The following is a 25,962-nucleotide window of genomic DNA, read 5'->3' on the forward strand; positions in this document are numbered from 1 at the left end:
TCAAGGAGCAAATAGAGAAGTACAAAATCCAACACCAGCTGAGGAGGGAGATGGAGATCCAGACCAACCTTCGGCACCCGAATATACTGCGACTCTACGGGTGGTTCCACGATGCTGAACGCATTTTCCTCATACTCGAATATGCTCATGGCGGCGAGCTTTATGGCAAGCTCAGGAAAACTGGCCATCTCTCCGAGAATCAAGCCGCCACCGTATTCCTCTCTCTCTCTCTCTCTCTCTCTCTCTCTCTCTGTGTGCACTTACGATCTTGTGTGTTTGATTGTAATCTGTTAGCTGCAAGAATAAGAAGAAGAATTAGGGTTAAAGATTTTTTATGAATGTGGCTGGCTTCAACCATATGTACTATGTAGTATACTTTTTGGGCATGAGTACGATGTCGCTGTCTTTAGTTGTAAGGGATTTTTTTCGTTTTTAATGCTTTGTTTCTCGTGAAATTTAGTACACATACTTTTGGGTTTTGCAGTTAATCATTTGGGAAAGATCCTTATGTATGTTCCCTTGTGAATTTTAGTACATTTTGAGCCTCAAGCAAGCATTGGCCTATTGTCATGAGAAGGATGTGATTCATAGGGACATCAAGCCAGCAAATCTGTTGCTTGATCATGAGGTATGCCACAACTCCTTATAGCACTTTTTCTTTGTTTGTTTTTTATTTTTGTTGTTTTACCTAGGAACCTTTTCTTTTCCAAGATTTGTGTTGACGATATAGGTGGGTGTTTTTACTTATCAAAAAAAAAAATATAGGTGGGTGTTTTGCTAGTGGATTGGAAGTGAAGTTTGGAGGTTCTTTTAGAACTAGAATGAACTTTGGCACTTGATAAGTGACCTTACATGGGAAATCTTTGCTGGCTTGAATTTGTATTAGTCATACTTGACAAGTTTACCCCAAACTCTCAGCGGTCAATTCAAGAGTTTTATCTGTTTGATTGCTGTCCCAAAATTTTCTGTGTTTTTGGTTCAAACAAAATATCCAAATTTCAATGATTCTAAATTCTTATAAAAATGGTGAAGTATTTTTGTGTGGACTTTGAACTTTATTTAGGCATGTGTATGCTATATGGTTTTTATCCTAAAGCTGCTATTTATTTACTTATCCCCCCCCCCCGGGCGAAAAAAAGCAGCGACTTATTTACACAATAAATACAGCACTATGGACTATTTGGATGTAGCTCTGTCATGCACAATTCAAAGCGGAAAATAATTTTTCCATTCAAAGCAATTTATGTAAGGGAGAATTTGTTTTTAGATATTATTTGCAGAAATGGTCGAGCCGATCATGAATGCAGGTTGGACGCACTTGAGCTTATGAACAGAACAATGTTTTTAACTCTCTTTCTCTCTTCTTTTAAGTTCGGTTTCCTTTTTGTACTTGAATAACAGTTTCCAGAGAATCCTCAGGTGCTAGTGCTCAACCTCAAGCTGTATTGCTATTGACCAGCTTCCAACTTAACTCTAACTAAGTTTTAATCTTAGTTGAATTAGTGTTAGCTTGTTGACCACCTTCCGATGACAATTATCTTCTTAAGAAGCTTAGAAGAGGCATATTTTCTTCTTAGATTTTTACATTTATATGATAGAAACTTGTCAATTATTGGAATTTCAAATATTTTTAATAAACCTGCATTGGCAATATTATTGTTGAGGAAGTACTAAACATATTACAGATGTTTCGTTTAACCTAGTTAAATTATATCCGTAGGGTCAACTAAAAATTGCAGACTTTGGATGGTCTGTACAGTCAAGAAGCAAGAGACACACTATGTGTGGAACTTTGGATTATATAGCACCAGAAATGGTGGAGAACAAAGCTCATGATTACGCAGTTGATAACTGGACTTTGGGTATCCTTTGTTATGAGTTCCTATATGGTGTCCCTCCATTTGAGGTTGAGAGTCAAAGGGATACCTTTAGAAGGTAAGGTACGGATAATTGGTTTACTGTGTTTAGTGTGGATGAAAGAAATTGTTATCATGAACTGTGTTATATGTAGGTAGTTAATTTTGTTTGGCTGTACCAGGATAATGAAGGTTGACCTGAGCTTCCCTTCCACCCCTTGTGTTTCTGCAGAAGCCAAAGATCTCATTCTTCGAGTATGTTTGTTAATGATTGTTTTTATGTTGATATCTGGGTGTAAACTAATGCTGTCAGTTAATAGGTTTAGTTGCCTTTCTGAATACATAATGTGAAAATATGTGCAGCTTCTAGTGAAGGCCTCCTCAAAAAGGCTCTCTCTTCAGAAGATCATGGAGCATCCTTGGATAGTCAAAAATGCTGATCATATGGGTATTTGTAGATAAGTAGGATTTGAAACTTCTGATCTGATTTTGTTATTGCTTTGAAGAATTCACGTGGTTGAATTGTGCTTCCAATGGTGTAATTTTTTTGGCGAAATGAAGCATAAAAACTTCAGATCAGAAAATGAACGGAAAATGTTGCACACGTGCCACACACTTTGCATTTTTTTTTTTTTTTTTCAAATGAAGCAACAAGAGAGTTGTTCTAGCATAAGATCGAGCTTGATGTATTTTTTGTCATCAAGTAATATAAAATCATGGATAACATTTAGGTTTAATGAAATAACAATGTGGAAAACCCACTCCCAATGGCTTGTGCATTTTTTATATGCAAAATGATTAATTAAAATATACTATCTATTTTAGCTAATGGGTTTTAAAAAGTACTATATATTCGATTATTTGTTTTTTCTCTATATTATTTAAATATTTCTTTATTATTTCTTTATTTAAATGGTAAATATATGATAAATCCCTTTGTAACCATGAGATTTTACTTCACACCCCTACTTTTTAATTTTCAATTTTTGATGCATGAGTTTTCGCAAATTCAAAATATATCCCTTTGAGAGTTTTCCGTCCAAGTTTTGATGCATGAAAATTCATAGTCGCCTATGCCATTACTGTTTCGGGGCTGGATAAATTACTTGTTATTAATATCATTATTACTGTTTATGAGAAAAGGTATTCCTTGCTCAAAAAGCACAGAAAACTGCAAGTGAGGTTAGAACTACTGGGAACATCAGAAAAAATCTGAACATATATCACAACGAACCATAGATTAAGCAAATTGCTTACAAAGGCCTTTCTTTTTGTCAACATTGTCAAACTTCCTCCAAGTGATGAATCAATAAAACGTTGAACCTAGCAACTCAGGTGTATCAAGAGAACACAAGATGAAGATATCCTCACAAAACAGAATGGGCACAACTCAGGTGTATCATGTTAATCCAATGAACAAATAAAAAAGAGTAATGCTACAAGTCTCTCTTGTGTTCTTCTTGAGTTCCTCTAAGAATGATATAACTATTAAAATTATCATTGAGCTTGTGATTGATCATTATTGAATTTTAATTAAATGATGATTTTAATAGCCATATGGTTCCGAGGATTAACCAAAGAATGTATGCGGCTCCCTAGAGTGTCAAGGTTCATGTAATCCTCCTATGATAGGATTTACAAACATTAGACAAGGGGAATAATGGATTGACACATAAGACGTAAGAACATCCAAGAATAATCCAAGTATTATATAATAGAAACTCAAAAAACAAAAGACAACCAATTGCTTAAATAAAGGTAAGGACACAAAAAACTAAAATACCTTTGTATGAGCAGCTCTGTATAAACCCGCCTCTAAACGTTTCATAATATCCTTAAACCTCCTCATTTTCTCTTCATCAAGTGGTCGCAGCTGCCTCCGCACATGTGTATATATAATATATAATACATTTATTTTATACTTGTAAATAAAAAAGAATCAAATAAGTAAAATGATTGTAATTAAGAATAAATAAAATAATCATACACACAGTAAACTTTCATATGACTACCATACAACTATAATGATGTGGTAATAAATATCGATCATTGATTTTTTCTTTTTTTAAGTCTTTGTTGATACAAAAGTTGATTTTCCTTATTTCACACCTGTTTACATAATGTGTTGTGGCTTTTTAATTGACCGCATTTTGAATTGTTCAGGGTAAATGAATCCTATAATCCCTATTTCGGTTGGCCTACTTTCAGGGGATAGAAATCAATCCGCCATGAATTTATTTCGTAGAGAAAGATGTCTCACTTGAATTTGGAAATGGCTCTTACATTTTTTTGTTTTGTTTTGTTTATTTCAAGCAGAAGAAAAGAAACCAATCCAAACGCCCACTAGTTATAAAGAGGAGATCCATTGCATCTAACATTTGACAACCAATCTAAATTAAGTAGCTGCATACAAGCTTGCCAACATCAAAACAGAAATATTTGAAATAGTTAAACAAAATCATACATGCACCACTTCCATTACCATAAATCCTATACCACTTGGAAGTTGCAAAGGAAAAAAAAAATACATCAATAAGATAAAATCAAACGAGAGTACAGCTTCACAAGCTATTATTAGGCAGAGGAACTCGATCCTACTTCTACGAGCACAATACCACCAAATTGCTGGGTAGATCGCAAGTTACTTCCACATGAATAATTCTACAGAACCCTCCAAGTGCCATCCAGCCATTACTATCCGGTGGACAAATAAGTAGTAAAAGAATATTTGGTAACAGCACCATTCTTAGTCTGCTCTGGACTGGCCAGCTCGAGAAGACAAGATAATGCCGACAATAAGGCCATAGAGGGCAAGTGCTTCAGCGAAGATGAGAATGAGAATCATTCCAACAAAAAGTTTTGGCTGCTGTGCATTGGCTCTGCAAAACAGACTCATCTACTCAAGGGGGGGCACAAATTAACGGAAAACAAATATGAGATTTGCAAAGAGTGTTTATGTTGATTTCACTATAAGGTCAAACCCAACAAAGACATCCTCAAAAGGTACTCAAAAATCCTAGAAATAAATTCAGAAATGATACCACTCAAGAATAACAACCTTAATGACCACATATACTTAAATAATTCATAATTAATCCAAACAGTTACAATTCTACTGAACATGAACTAGATGAGGAAACTGATATGACTAATATCATAATTATTATCACCATCTCCATTGTTTGTTTGGCTGAATAAATTACATATTATTAATATCATTATTACTATTTATGAGAAAAGGTATTCTTTGCTCACGAAACACGGAAAACCATAAGTGAGGTTAGACCTACAAGGACCAACAGAAAAATCTGAACATGTATCACAACGAACCATAGATGCATGAAAAAGTAAATGCATTCAGAAAAAATACCAACTGATATCAATTGATTTTTTATGATTGGCAGGTTGGTGTAGGTTAAGGGGTTAAAAAAACAAAAAAGACTTTGTTGGCTCCAATGTTAGTTGTGAGTGTCAGGGACCTGATGGATACAGACCCAATCAACGGCAACTCATACATGTAATTTCTTATTTTTTAGGGTTTGAGCCTCTCTGCAGTTTGCCTACCGGCTCTCCCTCTGATTTTCTATCTCTCCCGCCTCCCTCGTCGCCTCACCATCAAAAACAAACTGGCAACGTCAATGCTCAACCTCACCAATGGTTGATGATCAAGCAAAAAAACACGTGTTACTATCCAACGAAAGAAGATGGACATGATTATGATTCGATGTGGGTCTTGGAGTTCGATCAAGACCCAAATCGAATCATAATCATGCCCATCTGGAACATAGTACATAAAGTAAGTCTCATTTTCAGTGGTGACAAAAATGAAATTATAATCCACACCAAACTTGATTGAAAAATTTGGAAAGTGAGAATCATCCTCGATCCCACTAACGCAATATGGATGTCCTTATTGACTCATAATCTATTGTCCCGTTCCACTAACTATGGGGCTCCATTGAGAAAAGCAACCTCCGAAGGCAGGGATTTGGCCACTTACTTATAAATTGAGCGTCAATTTTCACTTTGTTTTGAAATCAATTCCTAATTTCATACCAGGTAGTAGTGTGTCGGTAGGATAATCGAAACTTTGTCACAAAACCTCCCTGATAGATCCATCAGGATTCACTCTGAAATTGCTAGAATTTTTAATAGTAGCAATGGAGTTTGGAGCTGAGCTATTAGCATTCAACAGGATGGGGCTCCCTCCATCGTGTAGAATCTTTAACACCGTTTGCACCTCTTGTCAAATTTCCACTAACAATAGGTGTGCCTCGGTTAACAAGCCAAATATTGTAATTATGGGGCCTGTCATTATTCCTAAATATGAAACACCATCCGAACCTTGTGAGGAGCTTAATTGGAATTTGCTATTAGTAGAAACAAGCATCCCCTCAGTGAAAAATCGCATTGCCCGGTTTGATGGTGTCTATTACTTGAGCATATGAAAGTTGGCAGCAACACCAACATGAGAAGGAGGGAAATATTGTTGTGAGGCTAGCCATTGTTGCTAGTTGTTTTTTTTTTTTTTGTTGATTACAAATATGCTTGTAGAATCTCGTGAGCTTTTAAGTCAAATTCGTGGTCTTGGGCACAGGATGCGTGAGCTAGTTTATGTTGTTGGTAGAAGAAAACACGAGGCACGTGGCAGACTATGGGATAGTGCATTTGACAGATGAGAGATCCATGTGTAAGAGAGAGAAGCTCACTACCAAAATGAGCGCTCTTACCTACAAGCCCATTTCCTACAATTGTTTCATCTATACGTTTGGAAAGCTTTCAAAATGGTTTCGAATACTTCCTAAAATGAGTGCTCTTACCTTACCTATAAGCCCATTTCCTTCCCTTTTCTCAGCACTCGAGTAACCTTAGCGTAGACAGACAACTTCATAGAGAGAGGTTATTCTTTAGACTAATAGTGTGCTCTCCGCATCCTTTCCTCTATGAATGCATTTCCTTTCTTCTTCTTCTTCTTCTTCTTCTTCTTTCCTTCCCTTTTCTCAGCACTCGAGTAACCTTAGCGTAGACAGACAACTTCATAGAGAGAGGTTATTCTTCAGACTAATAGTGTGCTCTCAGCATCCTTTCCTCTATGAATGCATTTCCTTTCTTCTTCTTCTTCTTCTTCTACAGACAACTTCATAGAGAGAGGTTATTCTTCAGACTAATAGTGTGCTCTCTGCATCCTTTCCTCTATGAATGCATTTCCTTTCTTCTTCTTCTTCTTCTTCTTCTAACTTCTTCTTCTAACTTCTAACTTCTTCTAACTTCTTCTTCTTCTTCTGACTTCTTCTTCAGACTAATAGTGTGCTCCTTGCATCCTTTCCTCTATGAATGCATTTCCGCATTTCCTTTCAACTTCTTCTTCTTCTTCTTCTTCTTCTTCTTCTTCTTCTTTCTATCTGCATCCTTTCCAGACTAATAGTGTGCTCTCTGCATCCTTTCCTCTATGAATGCATTTCCGCATTTCCTTTCAACTTCTTCTTCTTCTTCTTTCTATCTGCATCCTTTCCACTTAGCACACACATACTACAGATCTGGTATAGAAGTAGAAGTATATATACACATCCTACCTTGTTTTGTCAGTGAGCTTCTCTCTCTTACACATGGATCATTGGTCTGTCAAATGCACTGTCCCGTAGCCTGCCACGCACCTTGTCTTTTCTTCTGCTAACAACATAAACCAGCTCATGCATCCTGTGCCCAAGACCAAGGATTTGACTCAAAAGCTCATGAGATTCTACAAGCATATTTGTAATCAACACAAAAAAAACAACTAGCAACAATGGCTAGCCTCACAACAATATTTCTCTCCTTCTCATGTTGGTGTTGCTGCCAACTTTCATATGCTCAGGTAATAAACACCATCAAACCGAGCAATGCGATTCTTCACTGAGGGGGTGCTTGTTTCTACTAATAGCAAATTCCAACCTCACAAGGTTCGGATGGTGTTTCATATTTAGGAATAATGTACAGGCCCCATAATTACAATATTTGGCTTGTTAACCGAGGCACACCTATTGTTAGTGGAAATCTGACAAGAGGTGCAAACGGTGTTAAAGATTCTACACGATGGAGGGAGCCCCATCCTGTTGAATGCTAATAGCTCAGCTCCAAACTCCATCGCTACTATTAAAAATTCTAGCAATTTCAGAGTGAAACAGGTGAATCCTGATGGATCTATCAGGAAGGTTTTGTGGCAAAGTTTCGATTATCCTACTGACACACTATTACCTGGTATGAAATTAGGAATGGATTTCAAAACAAAGCGAAAATTGACACTCAATTCATCAGTGGCCGAATCCCTGCCTCCGGAGGTGGCTTTTCTCAATGGAGCCCCACAACTAGTGGAATGGGACAATAGATTATGAGTCACCGAGGACATCCATATTGGGTTAGTGATATCGGGGATGATTCTCACTATTCAAATTTTTCGATCAAGTTTGGTGTCGATTATAATTTCATTTTTGTCACTACTGAAAAGGAGACTTACTTTTTTTTTGATAAGTAAAAAGGAGACTTACTTTATGTACTATGTTCCAGATGGGCATGATTATGATTTGATGTGGGTCTTGATCGAACTCCAAGACCCACATCGAATCATAATCATGCCCATCTTCTTTCTTTGGATAGTAACACGTGTTTTTTTGCTTGATCATTAACATCCAAAGTGGAGAGTCACCACTCTGCCTCTCTTCAACTCTTGTCTCTCACTGCTGATTTGGAGGTTTGGGTCGTGAAGGGTGCTGCTCACACCTCCAAATCGGTGTGATATGTGAAATGTGCATCCCAAGATCCTATAGCTTACAAAGACCTCTCAGCACTGCCGCTACAAACTTTACAAAGCCATGAAGCTTCTTGTTTCCATGCTCTGTGCCAAATCACCCAACTGCCACCAGTTGGAGTTAGGCAACCACTAGATCAGGCTATCCAGGTAAGTTGAATACCTCTGATAAATGGGCTCAAAAAATTTGAGCTAAAACCTTAACAATTTGAGCTCGAAACACAATGGGCCAAGTCAAAACCAAACCTAGCTCAAATCAATCGATAGAGAATCAACTGACAACAATCAGTGGAGGCGCTAGTTCAATGCCTCGAAGTGATTTTTGATGGCAAACTCTGTTGGTTTGGCTGTTGAAAAAAACCAAAAAGGGACCCGAAGGATTGGTGCTCATCACAACCAATGGGTATTGTGAAGCAGAAACCAATAATAATCATCAAAAAATCCTTCAGTAGTGAGTCATGATCTAGAATAGCTCCTAGGTAGATGACTGTTAAAAAAAAGCGATCATTGGCTAAGTTGGTTGGCCTCAATCCCCGTGTGCAAGGCCAATGAATCTTATGTAGATTAAGCTATTTGTGTATGTGGCTAGCAGCATGCTTTTAGTTATGATATGATGCTTCTACAAGGTCCTATGGATCTCTGACCATGACCTAGTATAGTCCATTTCTTTTCTCAACATTGTCACACTTCCTCCAAGTGATGAATCAATAAAACGTTGAACCAAGCAACTGAGGTGTATCACGAGAACACAAGATAAAGATATCCTCACAAAACAGAATGGACATAAGTACCATTACTATCATGCCCATTATAGGCAGTCGTATGATAGGGTATAGGGTCCAAAAAGGATATGAAGAGCTGGAGAACACCTTTCTAAATATAGAGCCAAGAAATGCCCTTGCCAATGCTGTCCTCTATCATCCTATTGGAACTGGCTTAAATTATTTATGATCATCTAAATGCGATTAAACTTGAAAAGAGGTAAATAAACATTTGGAGTGCCAAAATGTTAATCCAATGATTGAAATGAGAGGAGGTTCTTCAAATTCCATCTAAGTCACAAGCAACAAGAAAAGAAAGCAACATTCAGCACCAACTGAAAAAGCAAGGAGACACAAAAGATCATTACACACTAACCCATGATTACCCCATTCTTTCAACTGAATGGTCTAGGGTTGAGCGAATATGAACCCCCCAGCCAGACAAAACCACTACAAGGATTAATCCAATTCAAGTCCTAAAATCCACACTCTAAAAGATGACCATATATAGAACCCAAACTCAATGGACAAAGTTAGGACAAGTGAAATCTAAGGCTAATAGTAACTACCTAAACAAATCCAATCCACAAGTAGTCCAAAACTAAAACACAAATCCAGCAACAATTAACTTTAAACCAACCCCAAATCCCAGACCCATCCACAATTCAGTAAACAACAATTGGTGATAACAGGAAATAAGTATGTGCATGCCAAATCATATCAGAGATTAGAAAATCTACCTAACTCCAGCATCGCCAACAATACCAATCGCCATACCAGCAGAGAGCCCAGCAAGACCACAAGCAAGACCAGACGAGAGGTGTGCATAACCATCGAAAAGGTAATATGACTTGGCTTTTGGGTTGATCCCAGTACTGATGATAACGGCAATAATAAGGCCGTAGATACCCAACACTCCAGCCATAACAACAGGAACAATGGACTTCATCACCAGCTCCGGCCTCATCACACCCATTGAAGCCACGCCAACCCCACTCTTTGCTGTCCCATAAGCAGCTCCCATACCTCAATACCCAACAAAAAGTCAAAAACCATAAATTAGTTATAGAACACTAAACAATTAAAAATAAAGATTTATTTTTTCTAATTTTAGATGGGTTCTAAGAATAATGAATAATCTAAAATTGAAAACTGCAGAAAGATCAAAACCAGCTAGTCTAAAATCTCCTCGTTTGTTACATATAATGAATAGTCCGAATACGATCTACGCCAACAACTCTCAATTGACTGCTTTAAAATCACATATTTACACATTCCAGATCATGATTTAAGAGACGTTAGAATAATACTATCATTAAAGTCAATTTAGCAGTAAACAATATGTTTTCGAGCTAAATTTAATAATTAATCTAAGATTCAAATCCAAATTAATCGATATCAGCCACCCAAAACTTCCGTGCAAAAGTTAATGAAACAGGAAAAAAGGAACACTTTGTTTGGTTCTCGACAAAATAAAGAATAGCCTCAACTACAACTTCTTCACAGATGGGAAGTGATTACAAGTTCTCATCGCATCACTGATTTCCTTTTTCCCGGAAACCTAACAGAAAAACAACATCGATCTAGATGAAATACGATGCATTGGTAAATAAAATGTAGGGTTAGGATTAGGGTTACAGGAGAAAACGAGGGCCGCGGCAGCGCCGAGGAAGCCGAAGAACGGTGCCGTTTCATCGCCGCTGAATGAAGACATTCTGGATCGTGGATCTACGACGACGTCGTTGGGATCTGAGCGTTTTTGTTAGTGTTTCAGAGAGCTTCGGAGCTTCGGATCTCTCCCTGTGTGTTTCTTTTTACACCAAAAGTGTGGAGAAGGATGATCCAAGTGCTGTTTTGTAAGGACACGGACACCACAAGAATCCGACGTCGTAGCAACTTGGTTAGTTTGGGCTGACTTCTAAGATTTACAAGGCTATTCGGCCTAGGCCTACTTGTATTCCGGTACTACGACTTGTAACCCAACGTTATCAATAATTCGGGTCAAATATCCAATCGGATCGAGATTTCTTATAATTTCTTTTTTGAAGTGCTTGTAAGAGGAGCGGGCTCTCTACTTGAGTGAGTGGGCCTCTGCTCGAACAAGGAGCTTATGTTCGGACAAGAAAGTCTAATCGAGACCCTACTTAATTACAAGGGACGTGAAAAATTGTAGGGGATCCTAATCTGACCCAATCTCCTTTATGACAGTTTTTATCAAATTTTTTATATTAAAAATACATGTAAGAACCGGACACTCTACCGGCAAATAGCAATATAATAAATTGAGTTAGAGGAAACTAAGATTGCCTTAGCTTGAAGTTTTTAAAGTACATGTTTCAGCATAATAGAGTCTCCTGGTTAAACTAACAATGGAATTGCAATTTTATATGCATTGAATCCGTAAATAACACAACCAACTCCTTAAGAATTAGAACCAAGTGAATAGTTTTGGCTCTTCTATAAAAGGTTTAACTGAAAATCCTAGTAAAGAGGGTTAGCTGAAGGGCTTAGTAAAAGAGTGTGATACATTGCGCAATTTGAAACTTTAGAGAAAATATTATAAATTGCGTGATAGTTTAAGGAGAGCAAGTGTAATTTTCTAGGATTCTCCAATTGATTACTCACAAACGAAAAATCCCCTTTGTCAAGCATCTAACAATTGAACAACTTTGTGCAACAAAAACAGGGCATACTTGGTGTTGACTGAGGTTTGGGTTCTTAGGTTGTCTACCAATGAGGTGTGCATTTCATGTTTTGCCCAAATTTGTGCTCAAGGCCGCTTAATTAATACATCAACTTCATCTCCTACGTAAATTGTCCTTGGGCACGTTGATTGGAGACAAATGCCACTTCTCTCTAAGTACTTGAAGCTTTAGTGAGGAGTTATTTTTCTATTATGAGGTCTAAAGAAATTTTGAAGTTCTCAAGTTACTCAAATCGGAGAAAGTTGAATATCGGATGAAGAGACAGAAACAGAGACCTTGAGGGCCATGAATTTTGGTATGATAATTGACTTATAGTAAGCACATGAAATCCCCCGATTCCATGAATATCGGATGGAGAGACAGAAACAGAGACCTTGAGGGTCATGACTTTTGGTATGATAACCGACCTATAGTAAGCACAAGAAATCCCTTTAATTCCGTCCTTGGTTTGACTTTATTGCAATGAGGCCATATTGAAATTTATTGTGAAAGATGTGTGTTGTGCAACTATGAATAATTAAGTAGTGGTAGTATGCACAAAAGTGAATAGCTGATATATGTAAAAGAAAAAAATTATAGCACCTGTGGTGTAGTTTTTTAAAGGTTTCATATTTAGTTTAATTTTCTCTCTTTCTTATGCAACACTTGAAATTAAATATAAACCCTTTTAAAAAACTAGAGCATAAATGTTGTAATTTTCTAAGCCAAATCAAAATGGGATGCATAATGTTAGAACACAAGATAATATGGGACTCTCACACTCAAGATCTATAATATGAGACTCTCACACTCAAGATCTATAGATAATTCCAAGTAGTTATTATATGTAATTAGATTTCATTATCATCTCTTATCCCTTATCTCTGTATATTTGAGTTTCATCTCTTTATCTTGTGTTCTAACACATAAAATTAATTTTTGTGATAAGATATTATTCTAGTAAATTATATGCAACCATAGTCAGTAAAGTTTGGAATAGACCAATATCTCCTAACAACGCTGTATGAGTCTAAGAATTACGGGTTTTTGTCTCCATACAATTGGGTTAAACATACACTCCAACTAGAGGTGAAAAGGCGGTTAGTGAATTCCGCCTAAGCGGTTAAATTAAAAATAAATAAATAAATAAAAAATGACATGAACCTTAGAAGTTGGTTAAGTTGATTAATTAACCAACTTCATACCGAAATTGAACAGTTTCAATTTTTTCGATTAGTCAATTACAAGTTTTTATGTTAAAATTTATTAACTTCCTTATAACTACAGAATCAATCAAACACATGCTTTACAAATGAAAAGAAAAAGTAAATCCATGGAATATGAAACAAAAAGGACAACTACAATTCAATTGGACAAAACAAAACAATAAGGAAATCTAATAGAAAAAATTCAAGTTTTACTTCAAAAATCAGTTAAGTCGGTTAACTGGCAAAAAAAATAATTTTACTGCCTACCCAACCGAACTAATGTCGAAATAATATTTTTATTCCGCCTACCGACTGTCGGAAGTCAGTTGTAGGTCGGTGACAGTTCTGTGGTAGTCAATAGGCGATAAATAGTTAACCTGTACACCCCTAATTTTATACACTTCATTATACAAGATGCAGCCCTAACGATTTCATCCGTCTCTCTCCGCTTCCACTATCTTTTATCTCTTCCTCTTTTTTCATATTTTATATTTTATATAAAATTCTATACAATATTAGAGTCACTGTTTTCCTAGTGCGTCTTTAAAGCTTCTGTTCTCCACTCGTGCAAGTTTTCCCATTTGAGCATTTCTTCGGTGTTTTTTCACGACAACAATAGTGATGTAGGACGTGGAAGCACAAAATATAACAATAACATAAAATAAAAATATATGGAGTCACAATAGAGAAAATGGCCTATTCACCATAAGAGAGTAATCTTTTTGTTTTTTTTTACATGTCCGTACAAGAAAAGAAAAATAAAAGAGAAGAAAGGAAGATTCAAATTAGCGACCCCCGTTTAGAACTAATTGAGCTACCTCTTAGAGAATGATTAGAGTAATCAAAACTCATCAATTTACTGGAAAAACAAATTATCATTCAAATTCTTGTAACAGATGGCGGCGAGGACTACAGAAGGTCAAGTTAAGCAGCTTTTTAGGATTACGAAGATTCATTCTAGAGGGAGATGCCCTTAAAGTGGTCCAAGCACTGAATGGCTATGTTTGCGAAGAGGCCAGGCCGGCACTGTAGCTGGAACGGCACTGTTCCAGCTACAGTGCCGCAGCAAAAATTGACTTCTTGCTCTCTTTTTTTTTTTTTAATAAAGCAAAATATTAAAAAAAAAGAAAAAAAAAAAAAAGAAAAAATGAGGAGAAAGGGGTGGTGTTCCAGCCACCACTTGGCCAAAATGGGGTGGCCGGACCACCCCATTTTTGGCCAAGGGGGTGGCTGGAGCCACCCCTGGCCGATCTGGGGGTGGTTGAACCACCCCCATGGCCAAGGGGGTGGTCCGGCCACCCCCTTGGCCAAAAAAAAAAAAAAAAAAAAATGCGGACTGGGTGCATTTGGGGTGGTCGGACCACCCCCAAGCCCAGCCCTTTGGGGGTGCTCCGGCCACCCCCAAATACACTCCTTCCTTTTTTTTTTTTTTTTTTGGGCCAAGGGGGTGGCCGGACCACCCCCTTGGCCATGGGGGTGGTTCGACCACCCCCAGATCGGCCGTATGGGGTGGCCGAAACCACCCCCAGCCCTTTGGGGGTGCTCCGGCCACCCCCAAATACACCCCTTCCTTTTTTTTTTTTTTTTTTTTTGGGCCAAGGGGGTGGCCGGACCACCCCCTTGGCCATGGGGGTGGTTCGACCACCCCCAGATCGGCCTGGGGGTGGCTCCAGCCACCCCCTTGGCCAAAAATGGGGTGGTCCGGCCACCCCATTTTGGCCAAGGGGTGGCTGGAACACCACCCCTTTCTCCTCATTTTTTCTTTTTTTTTTTTAATATTTTGCTTTATTAAAAAAAAAAAAAAAAAAAAGAGAGCAAGAAGTCAATTTTTGCTGCGGCACTGTAGCTGGAACAGTGCCGTTCCAGCTACAGTGCCGGCCCGGCCTCTCCGCAAACATAGCCAATAACTCAAACGTTTGTCGTGGGCTCTATTGGCAAATCATCAATGATGCTAATTATAAACTTTCATATCAATTTGTAAAAAAAAAAAATTTATAATAAAAATTGTAGTGTTTGCCCATTTGAGTTATCTACATGATTTATTGCCTCTTTAATCATTATGCCAATTTTATAAATGAAAAGTTTTAAATAAGTAACAATACTTTATTTTGTTTTATGTACACTTATAATTAATTCTAACAATTTTTTACACGTAAACTCTACACAAAATTAAAAGGGATTTAACTCGTTTAATTATATAGGTCGGGTTATAATTGACCTATATAGTCTTATATTCATACTTCGATACGATTCGAACTCATCAAGTGACACTAAGACTGACAATTTGTATACTACTTGCAAATTCGATACAAACCCGCTACAAAATTAACAGATATTTTTAATTGATCAAAGTTAGTGTAATCTCTTGTATATATATATATATAAAATCTCTTGACCTTTTCGCCTTATACAGTGGATCAAGGCCTATCGTGGCTCAGTATTGGGTCACTTCACTAAACCCAAAAAATCGCTGAAATTGGTTACATTGGCTTTAGCCTTTATCTGCACTGACAACGGTGGCTTGCATATTTGCAATCAACCAAGAACAGGGAAACCAATCTCGTTGAAACTTAGCAGTCGAAGAAGCAGCTCAGGTTGTCTCAGAGAGAATGGCCATCACACTCAACAGTGGGTTCAAGATGCCCGTAGTGGGTCTTGGTGTTTGGCGTGTCGAAGACAGAGAAATGAGGGACCTCATCATCAACGCAATCAAGATCGGTTATCGCCATTTCGATTGTGCCGGTACTCTTTCTCTCATAAAAAAACTTGGTTCTTTTGTAATTTTTATGTAGTGGGTCGAAGACTTGTGGTTCTATTACTCGAAGATTAGTTGGGTATTCAATGTGGTGCTTGATGAACATATACACTAGCTAATATGATTTATAGTTGAACCTTGCAACTTTCTGGTTAGTCTACTCTTTGAACTATGAATTTCCATATATTTTTGCTAATTCAACTAAATGAAACTGGGAGATTCTTTGTTGTAGTTGCTTCGGTTTAAGATATCATTAAACATTTGAACCCATGTGGGGATTTACTTTTTGGATTTGCAAATCATTGAAAATCCCATTAACATCTTGGGCCATTTCTAGCTTTCTTTGTTTTGGTGGGAGTTCCTATTGCTATAGTTTAATGTATACATGGTGTATATTGAACTATCATTAGATCAAATTTGAGAAAATCATTGACATTCAAGAAAATACACTTGAGAGGGTACAGTGGCAACTGGAGAGCAAATGTAGTTGTTTGCATGCTCCGCTCACCATTAATGCTCGCAGTAGCGGTAGATTTCCGTGGTGGTCGTAGTGTCTGTCTTTTTGAGGTGTTTATGAGGCATATGATGTTTGACAAGGTATGTTGGTTGCAGCTGATTACAAGAATGAAGCAGAAGTTGGGGAGGTGCTTGCAGAAGCATTTCAGACTGGACTTGTGAAGAGGGAGGATCTTTTTATCACCACAAAGGCTAGTTTAACTGCAAAATTATAACTTTTCTTCTATTAGTGATAGCAGTTATCTCTGGTTGTTGAGATAATGACAAACTCTTTGATTAATTGCGCATCAATTGCAGCTTTGGAATTCAGACCATGGACATGTTGTTGAAGCCTGTAAAGACAGCCTTAAAAAGCTTCGGCTAGATTATCTGGATCTGTACCTTATTCACTTTCCTGTAGCTACCAAGCATACTGGTACATCCTGTCTGTCTGTTTCATCATTTTGATGTTGTTATCTGTATGTTGTATTATTTGGCATGTAGTTGAGGTTTACAATTTATGGGCTGCATAGCTTAAAGTCCAATTCTAATATGATGAAAATAAGAGATGGCTTCAGAAACCAAATATTTGGCATATATAACTGCTTAGGTGGTGAACGTGCTGCCGACGGTGTTAATGGGGAATCTCAATATAAGTACTAGGGACACTAGGTGAAGTTCATGAAAGGATCATAACACTATGGCTTGAGTCTCTTTACTAGTGCTTGCTGGCTTTGTCCCATACATAGAGGTGGGAGGCCTACATTTGATGGAAAGTGGGTTCACTGAATAAAATAAGCCAATGGAAATTGTGAATTAGAAGTTAGAGATTGATACGAGTCCCCCTCCCATTTCCTCACACAACTCCTTTCTCCTGCATAACTGGTTTACATATTCTATACTGTAGTTTATGATACCGGTGTTTAGTTCATAATATTGTATTGTCATTATTTTGTTAGAATATTAATTAAATGATTAAATTTAACATTTTCTATTAGCTTAATTTTTTGGGACAACTGGTGATTTAACACAGTATCACAGCAATGATTTTGAGCTTGAATCTGAACTTTGTAATTTAACTCGTATTTTAGTTAAATATTCTACATATGAGGCCTCACTTTTTGGTGGAGAGTTTCAACCTACATATGAAAAAGAGTGTTAGAATATTAATTAAATGATTATTCATAATTTTCTATCAGTTTAAGCTTTTGGGATAACTAATTATTTAGCATATTCAAAGCAATTTGAGACCTCCACACCTGCCAGTAATTCAATTTTCTGAAAATTTTCTTATCCTACATACATGCAGGAGTGGGTAACACTAGCAGTGCTTTGGATGCTGATGGTGTGCTGGATATAGACACAACCATAACCCTGGAAACCACCTGGCGTGCTATGGAAGATCTGGTTTCAATGGGTTTAGTTCGCAGCATTGGGATCAGGTGACGATCATTTTAAATTTTTTTGGCACATTCCAATGTGTATGTTGAAGCTATATATGCTGACCATATGTTATTACTCTATGTGGCTCTTTTCCTTTTTTTAATAAAACAATCTCCCCACTAATCATATCTTCCAAAATCTGAAGTTCTATTTTTACTCATTTTCAAGCATAGAAAAGTGGAATGGAACATTTATTGTATGCAACTCAAGATGTTGACTAGGGATGGACACCATATATATGGTGACCTCATAAGTCATGACAATCACTCAGAGTTGCTTTTTATAGGAGAATTGCTATTCACAAGATTCACATATTGTATAACCTTCGTGCTGTTAGAAGTTATACATACGCATATACATGTGTGCATACTTGTATGGGAAGGAGTAAGAGAATAGCTGTACAACTTCTGCAGATTTGGCTGCTCTGTGCCGAGTACTCAAGGGGTTTTTCTTGCCTCATTTTATGTTCAAAAGGTTAAGTGTGGAATCTAGATCCATAATTTCTGTGGTTTTTTGGCTGTTGGAAACATGATCGTTAAATTAATTTGTGGGCCGGCCAATTTTAACAGGATGAACGGTAAAACCTACTTTGACAGAGTTCAATGATCTGAATCACATGATTTTAGTATTGGAATAGCTATAATGTCTCGATTAGAAATCATCAGCAACATAGTTTATACTCTGTTTTCACTAAATACAACAAATTGACAAAAGCCTCTTAAGAATCCTGATGTCGCATAGCCTTTTGGAATTTCACATTGTGTATTAAATTAAACTGTGCCACAGTCATCATTTTGAATTTTTATGTTTGGAAAGATGTCTTGGATTGATTATCTTTATGTGTCTCAGCTGGAATCTGACATACATTGTAAGTGCAAGAAAAGCTGCAACATTTTTTTTTCCTGACTTGAGTATCCTCAGTTTTCATATCTGTCAAAATATGAAATTTGTGTTCTGATGAAGATTTTCTATGCAGTAACTATGACATCTTTCTAACTAGAGATTGCTTAGCTTACTCCAAAGTGAAGCCTGCTGTGAATCAAATTGAAACACACCCCTATTTTCAACGCGATTCCCTTGTGAAATTCTGTCAGAAGCATGGGATTTCTGTCACAGCTCACACCCCTCTAGGAGGTGCTGCAGCCAACCATGAATGGTTTGGTACAGTTTCTAGCTTGGATGATCCAGTTCTCAAAGTAAGTTAACTTCTTCCTATCTTAATGGATAAATTGCCATCTGATACCATTAATGTTGAACATAAAATTGTTTGATAACATTTTTTCTCCCTCATCTGATAAAATTGTTTGATAACATAAATTGCCATCTGATAAAATTGGTTGATAACATAAAATTCTAACAAATAATTCAAAACTATATTTACCTTCATCTCATATTGGAACACTTTTTCAAACAAAAAACACCCTCTAAAAAGCACTAACAACGAAGCGGAACTTCTCTAGTTCTGGTCTAGCAAAAGTATTGTTATCTTGTTTCTCTCTGTTCCAGGGATTGGCTGCAAAATACAAAAGAACTGTGGCCCAGATTGTTCTTCGATGGGGCATCCAACGTGACACGGTTGTCATTCCAAAGACAGCCAAACCGGAGAGATTGGAGGAGAATTTCCAAGTTTTTGACTTCGAGCTAAGCAAGGAGGACATGGACCTGATCAAAAGTTTGGACAGGAAATATCGAACCAATCAGCCTGCCAAGTTTTGGGGCATAGACCTGTATGCATAATTACTTCCATATTCTGATTCTGCAACAAAAAGAGTGTTGGAGCCATTGGACACCCTCTGGATTTGTAAACATTTAACTGATATTTTAGTTCCTTCTCCGGAGCTCTTTGGATCTTTGCAGTATGAAAGCCTTTTTGTTATCTGCATTTGACTTGTCAGCATTAGAACTCTGTAATTTTATGGTTGATACATGTATCCTTCAAATTTTGATCCTTTCCATTTCATTTGAACTCTAGTTAGTTATAGTGGAATGATATTTTTGTCTACTCAAAAAGTGAAAAGACAAAAATATCCATTCTCTATAACTAACTAGATATTATCTAGTTCATTTGGACTGGAGAGGATCATGTTCCGTATCCTTTGGCTACATGCTTAGGCATGCATTTGGCTCTGCAATTTCTAATGCCAAAAGCTTGGTTTTAAATAAAATGTCTAGTTTGAGGGATTTGGCTTAAGTGCGGCAAACAAATTTATAGGAGATGTTATGTAGTTGTTTTGGTGGTCCATATTTAATAATCCTCTCTTTTATGAAAAACTTGAAATTAAATCTAGACCGTTAAAAAAATTACAGAAAATCTCATGTAATTTCTTTTACGGCACCTACCATTTGAGAGTGTATTAAGAAAAAATAGCAACTTGAATACATTACAAAAAAAATTTCACCTTTTTCAACAATTGATAATGGAGTACGTGCTACAATTTTAAAGGTCAAATTATACTTTTATCGAACACATAACTAGATTTTTAAAATAGTCATGGAATGATATATTTTTTATGCCAACTCTGCTTGCTTTCAGATTGCATATAATATTTTCAAAGTCAGAGTAATTAAATCATACAGTTATAAACAAATTGAATAACCCATATCATCGGTCATATATTAGGTCAGTGAACAATTTCCAATCCCACCGGATTATTGGACCTCCAATAATGCAGTAGTGACTCTTTTATTTAGCCTTGTATCAAACATCCATCTCAATTTTATTTCCCATATTTCTCATTATACCCCTATCTATTTAAATATAATTATGCCTCTAAATTAAATTAAAAAAAAAAAAACCTTCCCTAGTAATGGACCACGGTACCTGGGGTATAATGCTATGAATCCCTCTTGAGTCATTCCAAGAATGATGTGACTATTAAAATCACAATTGGACTTGTAATTGATCATTATTAAATTTTGATTAAATCGTGATTTTAAAAGTCACATCATTCTTAGAAGGACTCAAGAAAAACACAAAATAGACTTCTAGAATTACTTTTACCCAGGGCTTCTCCAACGGTGGTTTTTTATTTATTTATTTGATGCAGGGGTCTTATTGTTATTTTCTAAAATTCCTATCAGATTTAACAAAAAATGCTAACAAAGAGGCCAAGTAAAAGGCTACGAGGTTGGAGGGTCAATTGCAATTTTTTAAAATTTTGGATGACATTACAATTTTTAAGTGTAAGTTTGAGCAGATAAGTGTAGTTATCAAAAAAAAAAGTGTAGTTTCTCATTAAAAAAAAAAAAAAAAAAACACTTTTCAGTATGGCCTTCCACTCAACCAACTCTTCATTGCACAAACTCGAAGAGTATTATCTTATAAATTTCAGTGTCAAGGCTCAGTAAAGAAATGGGATAATCGCAAACCGGTTGCTTGGGTAATTGTCAAATTTACGAAGATACCACCTATGTGTTTCTCCTGCTGCAAACACCAAATTTGTCACCTGTAAATGAAAAGAAGAAGAAAAATGTACTAAGATCTGGATCAAAGTGAAGAAGCACAAAGGCCAAAAATAAAATAAAAAATAAAAAATTGTCAAGAACTTTCGTATAGTAAAAGGAAACTATACCACGAATACAAAAAGTAACCAGATTGTGAGATCTGCTCCCCCACTAGCAACCACTAGAGCAGCATATATAACCTTCAAATTAAAATCAGAAAGCAATTAGCACCATGAAAATGCTAACCCTTGACATAATCTTGACTAATTTGAGAATGCCCGTCTTATGTTTACCGACGAGCTTTAGCTCAAATGATACTTTCTCCCTTTATAGCAAGGTGGAGAGTGAGGTCGTGGGTTCAATCCCACCGGGTGCGTGTGTAATTTATCAATAAAAGTAGGATGATCCTTAATCTCATAAAATAAATAAGCATAATAACAAACAAACACATGCGTGCATACATACACATACATAGGGGGGGAGTGGGGAGAGGAAGAGAGAGAGAGAGAGAGTTACAATCTCAGCCAGATAGTGTGGAGATGACACAAATTCGAACCAATCACCATGAGGGATTACATACTCCTCAACTTGTTCAGTGTGGTCCCTCAGTGAGCCCTGTCAAGGAATTTGCAATGTCAAACAACAGTAGGATAGTTGAAGTTTTTAGTGGGGCCATCTCAGCAGGCAAACTAACATTTTCATTCCTTCTACCCATATGCTGGATGTAAAAAATGAACATGGGTGTCAGCAACACCCATGGAAGCCATCATTCCATTTTCTTGCATATCTTGTTTGAGATAATTATGCTTTCTCATAGGAAATCTTTTTAGGAATTCATTTGACATTGATCCTGTTATTTACCATCATTTTGGCAAGGACATGCTGTATGCATATTCATATCCAAAGTAAACAACAAGAATTTATAGTGTGCCAGACAATTAGCAGCAAGTACTCTACATGTTTTATAAGGGGTGTAAGTACTATTATGTATACATATGTGTGTGAGTGCATACATGTGCATGCGAGTGTGTGAATATATATCAAAATTATGCTCCCATAATGTCAATTTCTTCGAATTTCCATCATCTACAAGGACATCAGTCTCCAATATAAAGATAAGCACCTTTAAAAATAAATAAATAAAAAAGTGAAAAGTAAAAAAAAAGCCAGTTTCCATTTACAACGAACTACTTTTCCATTTGCAACTGTAGCCATAATCACAGTCATGAAATAATACCATTGTCAAACTTCTGTCTGTACAGATGGAGGCTTGGTGGTAAAAAAGTGATTATGCAACAATATCTATGACTAAAGCTTCCATTAACAACGAGTCACAGACCTAAGAAATTGACATCTAAATCAACAAACTGATAGCTGAAGTAGTGAAACTTACAAGAATTGCATGACAATTGCGCTGGTGAATCCATCCCCAACAGAATATAGCTGCACCAATCCACTGGCGCCATCCAAGCTTCATAAGAGGATTCACAAATTCCAACCAATCAAATTCAATGGCTGGCATCTGACTCTTGCCTCTAACAATGAATTCAGCCACTCCATTTGCTGCAAATTCATACACGTCCAATGCACAATTGCAGCAAAGTGACAGTGGTGCTGCCGTGTAGAAACTACTCCAAATTCAAGAATAAAACGAATATCAATAGAGTATTATCTATTCTTTCGCAAACAATACTAACAACAAAGAGAAGTGAAAACCTGAAAATAGTTCATAATAGCCAATTAACAGCATTTCTCTTTGTGAATAACAAAGATTAAATACAGGTCTTAAGGTTTGTAGTTTCTATTTTTATTTTGGCAAGGAGTATGATGTGCAATACATGCAAGCAGGCTAGTTTTCCAGTGAAGATTATTTACTACAAGAAGTCAGTATTTATCTTTTAAAACATAGATATTTCCAAAGGGCTAACCTATAAAAATATTTCTTAGCCTATCAAAAAACCACAGTAGCTTTCGAAAGAAAAGTGTTTCTATCAGCCAGTTTCTGACCCTTCACCAGTTGTGAGGAACCATATAATTTGATTTATGATGAATTTAGAACAAAGGTTCAACAAATGTTGAAAGGTAGGATTGTATCCAAGTCACCCCTCTAACAACCCAAGTAAGGTAGAAGTAGCACTAGTTAATGACCCTTTTTTTCAAAAAAGAAAAAAGAAAAAGAAAAACATTACCCCCACCCACCCACCCACCTCTCTCTTAAAAACACACACACACCACAAGGAGAGAGACTAATTCATGAATTCTGAAATTTTCCACTCACACAAAACTACAAATACAATTAGGAAAGAAACTACTGCAAGGGAACTAGATGTCAAGAAACTTACAACAGGCCAGTTAGATAACCAAAGATATGCATCCGAGCTGAGGGGCTATAGTTGAACACATACATTGTCTCAATGAGGCGTCTCAAAACATGAACCTCCATCAATAAAAGAAGAAAAACAGATCGCCAGACCATATATCTTTGCTTTATTGGCGTTGAGCGTGATTTGTGCCAAAATGAAGCATGCGAACCTCCACTCAAGTAGCTGGCAATATTAGAGTAAAGAAATGGCTCTGAAACCAATGGCACTGTGGTATACGCATACATCCAATTAGTAACAAGTAGGAGTGTTGTGCACATGACTGCCACAACATAAAAATGGCAGAAGAACCTTTGAGGAACTGTGAATCTCTGTAATCCAACAAAGAGTAAATTAAAGTAGGTCTTTTCTTTCTCTTTGAAGTGCTTAGGATTTGAATTCGTTTCATCTACTCCATTGAGTCGTTAATTTTTCCAATACGGCAAAGCGTGATTATGAGAAAAAAAAATACAGAAATTCAGGAAAAAAAACGTTCTAAAGGAAGAATAATCTACAGAGAACAGAAAGTTTCCTACGATTCTTTAAACTTATTGCAGAAGGACAAGCTAGGCCATATATAACAAGAAAACCAAATTTCCATCTAGGCTAAATAGGATTACTCAAAATGTATATAGCTTGTTTAAATTACCAAGAAATGTTGGAATAAAAAATCAGCAAAAACACGCGTATGAGTGAGAAAAAATAAAAAATTCAAAATCTAATACTTTGAACCCAAGAAGACTCAACCATCCATTTTAGCTTAGCCCAACACAACGACTAATTTGAGATGACTCCTTCATTATCCAAAACCTAATAACAGAGACGCAAATGACAAAATTTTCGTTTCTTTTTTCCTTCTCTTTTCTCTCCAATTTATCTGCAACCAAATAGACCCAATTAAGAACAAAAAACCAAACACGGTCGCATGGAACAGACCATCACTCACCTGAGACGAAGACTGCATGATCTTCCCTCGCTTAGCGAAGCCCAACATAGCATCACGAAACCCCCTCAGCCTAGAAGACGGCACCAAAGCAATCAGTATAGGCAAAGTCCCAGCAATCCATGCCGCTCTCAGCAACCCAACAAGCCCCACCTCCATTTTCGAAAAAACCCAGATGAAAACAAAGCTTAACAAGCTCTAAACCGCTAGTTTTGCCTTGGCTCAACTGGGTCTCGGAGAAATGCCATTGCTGCAGACAAAAGGTGCACGAAAAGCCCATAAAACTACGGGATTTTGGCGGATTTAACAGGTTCACGAGTTTGGCAAGCGTTATGCGTAAGTGATTCTAGGCGTGCAGTGTTGGATTGCGGAAAAAGGAGGCCCCTAAGCTTGCGTTTGCTTGCGGAGGCGATCATGAGCGTACGCCTTACGGAGGCTTCAAAACAGTTGCGTTTTGGGAACGCTTTTACTTGAGGATAGACACAAACGGTTGGTTTCGGTAATTGTAATTTGTAAAGAAATAAAACGCTGTCGTTCTTATAGCGGGCAAACAACGTCTGGGCCGACAGGGTGGACTTGTAATTTCGGTCCACTTAGGCTCGGCTTGATGCTCCAAGGCCCATCTTAGACCGAGAACTCCCCACTACCACTAGCCAGTAGGAAGGAGAGACGACTCTTTTTTTTCTTTTTCTTTTTTCTCTTAAAATTATCTAATAAAATTCAGAGTTTAGTTTTAGTTTTAGTTTTGGTATGCAAATATACTAATGGGTCTTTGAGGCAGCCTACAAAGGGCCTACCTATGCAAGTATACTAATGGGCCTTTGAGCCCATTAGTATATTTGCACCGGGTACACACAACTTTTGAAAAAAAACAAAAACAAAAACAAAAAACTCGAAACTAATTTTGAGGAAAAAAAATTGATAAGTGTAGCATTTCTATTTTAACATTTACTTCTTGACAATATATGTTGATACTTTCAAAGTTGAAAAAAAAAAAAAAAAAAAAAGGGTTAATTGACCATCTTAAATCTTATCCTCAGAAGAAGATTATGGTCTTCACAATTTCAAACGAAATGAATAGGTGAGGCCATTAGTATATTTGCACTGGGTACACACAACTTTGAGAACCAACTTTTTTTAAAAAAAAATTACTTGACCATCCTCTTATCCTCGGAATAGGATTATGGTCCTCACAATTTCAAATGAAATGGATAGGAGTCGGTTCCTTA

The 25,962-nt window shown here is 36.9% G+C and overlaps 4 protein-coding genes across 5 annotated transcripts; 2 read left to right on the forward strand and 2 right to left on the reverse strand.

Moving 5' to 3' along the window:
• The first annotated feature begins 490 nt into the window (after positions 1 to 490).
• On the forward strand, positions 491 to 2,460 carry LOC132167434 (serine/threonine-protein kinase Aurora-3-like). The gene is made up of 4 exons (XM_059578403.2): positions 491 to 628; positions 1,721 to 1,935; positions 2,039 to 2,111; positions 2,220 to 2,460. The coding sequence occupies exons 2-4, from the start codon at positions 1,781 to 1,783 to the stop codon at positions 2,316 to 2,318; spliced, it is 327 nt and encodes a 108-aa protein (XP_059434386.2). The 5' UTR covers positions 491 to 628; positions 1,721 to 1,780; the 3' UTR covers positions 2,319 to 2,460.
• A 1,787-nt stretch (positions 2,461 to 4,247) lies between these two features.
• LOC132179428 (V-type proton ATPase 16 kDa proteolipid subunit) lies at positions 4,248 to 11,253 on the reverse strand. The gene is made up of 3 exons (XM_059592160.2): positions 11,040 to 11,253; positions 10,142 to 10,427; positions 4,248 to 4,735 (listed from the first exon to the last, which is right to left on the reverse strand). Exons 1-3 carry the CDS (start codon positions 11,113 to 11,115, stop codon positions 4,603 to 4,605), a joined length of 495 nt encoding a protein of 164 aa, XP_059448143.1. The 5' UTR covers positions 11,116 to 11,253; the 3' UTR covers positions 4,248 to 4,602.
• Positions 11,254 to 15,712: 4,459 nt separating this feature from the next.
• LOC132167806 (NADP-dependent D-sorbitol-6-phosphate dehydrogenase) lies at positions 15,713 to 19,868 on the forward strand. Its single transcript, XM_059578835.2, has 6 exons — positions 15,713 to 16,035; positions 16,661 to 16,755; positions 16,862 to 16,979; positions 17,853 to 17,985; positions 18,963 to 19,182; positions 19,493 to 19,868. The coding sequence occupies exons 1-6, from the start codon at positions 15,903 to 15,905 to the stop codon at positions 19,721 to 19,723; spliced, it is 930 nt and encodes a 309-aa protein (XP_059434818.1). The 5' UTR covers positions 15,713 to 15,902; the 3' UTR covers positions 19,724 to 19,868.
• Positions 19,869 to 21,265: 1,397 nt separating this feature from the next.
• On the reverse strand, positions 21,266 to 25,207 carry LOC132167778 (3-oxo-5-alpha-steroid 4-dehydrogenase family protein). 2 transcript variants are annotated; one of them, XM_059578803.2, is made up of 6 exons: positions 24,737 to 25,207; positions 23,773 to 24,122; positions 22,824 to 23,058; positions 21,947 to 22,045; positions 21,559 to 21,630; positions 21,266 to 21,432 (listed from the first exon to the last, which is right to left on the reverse strand). In XM_059578803.2, exons 1-6 carry the CDS (start codon positions 24,890 to 24,892, stop codon positions 21,328 to 21,330), a joined length of 1,017 nt encoding a protein of 338 aa, XP_059434786.2. In that variant the 5' UTR covers positions 24,893 to 25,207; the 3' UTR covers positions 21,266 to 21,327. The 2 variants fall into 2 exon arrangements, with proteins under 2 accessions (XP_059434786.2, XP_088370155.1); XM_088514029.1 differs by having other exon boundaries at positions 22,824 to 23,061.
• Between the last annotated feature and the right edge of the window lie 755 nt (positions 25,208 to 25,962).

This window comes from Corylus avellana, chromosome 2 (genome assembly GCF_965113065.1).
Source record: "Corylus avellana chromosome 2, dhCorAvel1.hap1.2, whole genome shotgun sequence".
Lineage (NCBI taxonomy): Eukaryota > Viridiplantae > Streptophyta > Magnoliopsida > Fagales > Betulaceae > Corylus > Corylus avellana.

Excerpts from the sequence above, each read along its gene's own strand:
- LOC132167434 (XM_059578403.2), top strand. The coding sequence starts at position 1,781 with ATGTGTGGAACTTTGGATTATATAGCACCAGAAATGGTGGAGAACAAA. Across the intron at positions 1,936-2,038 it reads CAAAGGGATACCTTTAGAAG|GATAATGAAGGTTGACCTGA; the intron begins GTAAGGTACGGA and ends TGGCTGTACCAG. Across the intron at positions 2,112-2,219 it reads CCAAAGATCTCATTCTTCGA|CTTCTAGTGAAGGCCTCCTC; the intron begins GTATGTTTGTTA and ends AAATATGTGCAG.
- LOC132179428 (XM_059592160.2), bottom strand. The coding sequence starts at position 11,115 with ATGTCTTCATTCAGCGGCGATGAAACGGCACCGTTCTTCGGCTTCCTC. Across the intron at positions 10,428-11,039 it reads CGCGGCCCTCGTTTTCTCCT|GTATGGGAGCTGCTTATGGG; the intron begins GTAACCCTAATC and ends TTGGGTATTGAG. Across the intron at positions 4,736-10,141 it reads GTTGGCGATGCTGGAGTTAG|AGCCAATGCACAGCAGCCAA; the intron begins GTAGATTTTCTA and ends TCTGTTTTGCAG.
- LOC132167806 (XM_059578835.2), top strand. The coding sequence starts at position 15,903 with ATGGCCATCACACTCAACAGTGGGTTCAAGATGCCCGTAGTGGGTCTT. Across the intron at positions 16,036-16,660 it reads TCGCCATTTCGATTGTGCCG|CTGATTACAAGAATGAAGCA; the intron begins GTACTCTTTCTC and ends TGTTGGTTGCAG. Across the intron at positions 16,980-17,852 it reads TGTAGCTACCAAGCATACTG|GAGTGGGTAACACTAGCAGT; the intron begins GTACATCCTGTC and ends ACATACATGCAG.
- LOC132167778 (XM_088514029.1), bottom strand. The coding sequence starts at position 24,892 with ATGGAGGTGGGGCTTGTTGGGTTGCTGAGAGCGGCATGGATTGCTGGG. Across the intron at positions 23,062-23,772 it reads GGTTATCTAACTGGCCTGTT|TAGTTTCTACACGGCAGCAC; the intron begins GTAAGTTTCTTG and ends TTGAATTTGGAG. Across the intron at positions 22,046-22,823 it reads GCAATTGTCATGCAATTCTT|GGCTCACTGAGGGACCACAC; the intron begins GTAAGTTTCACT and ends ATTCCTTGACAG.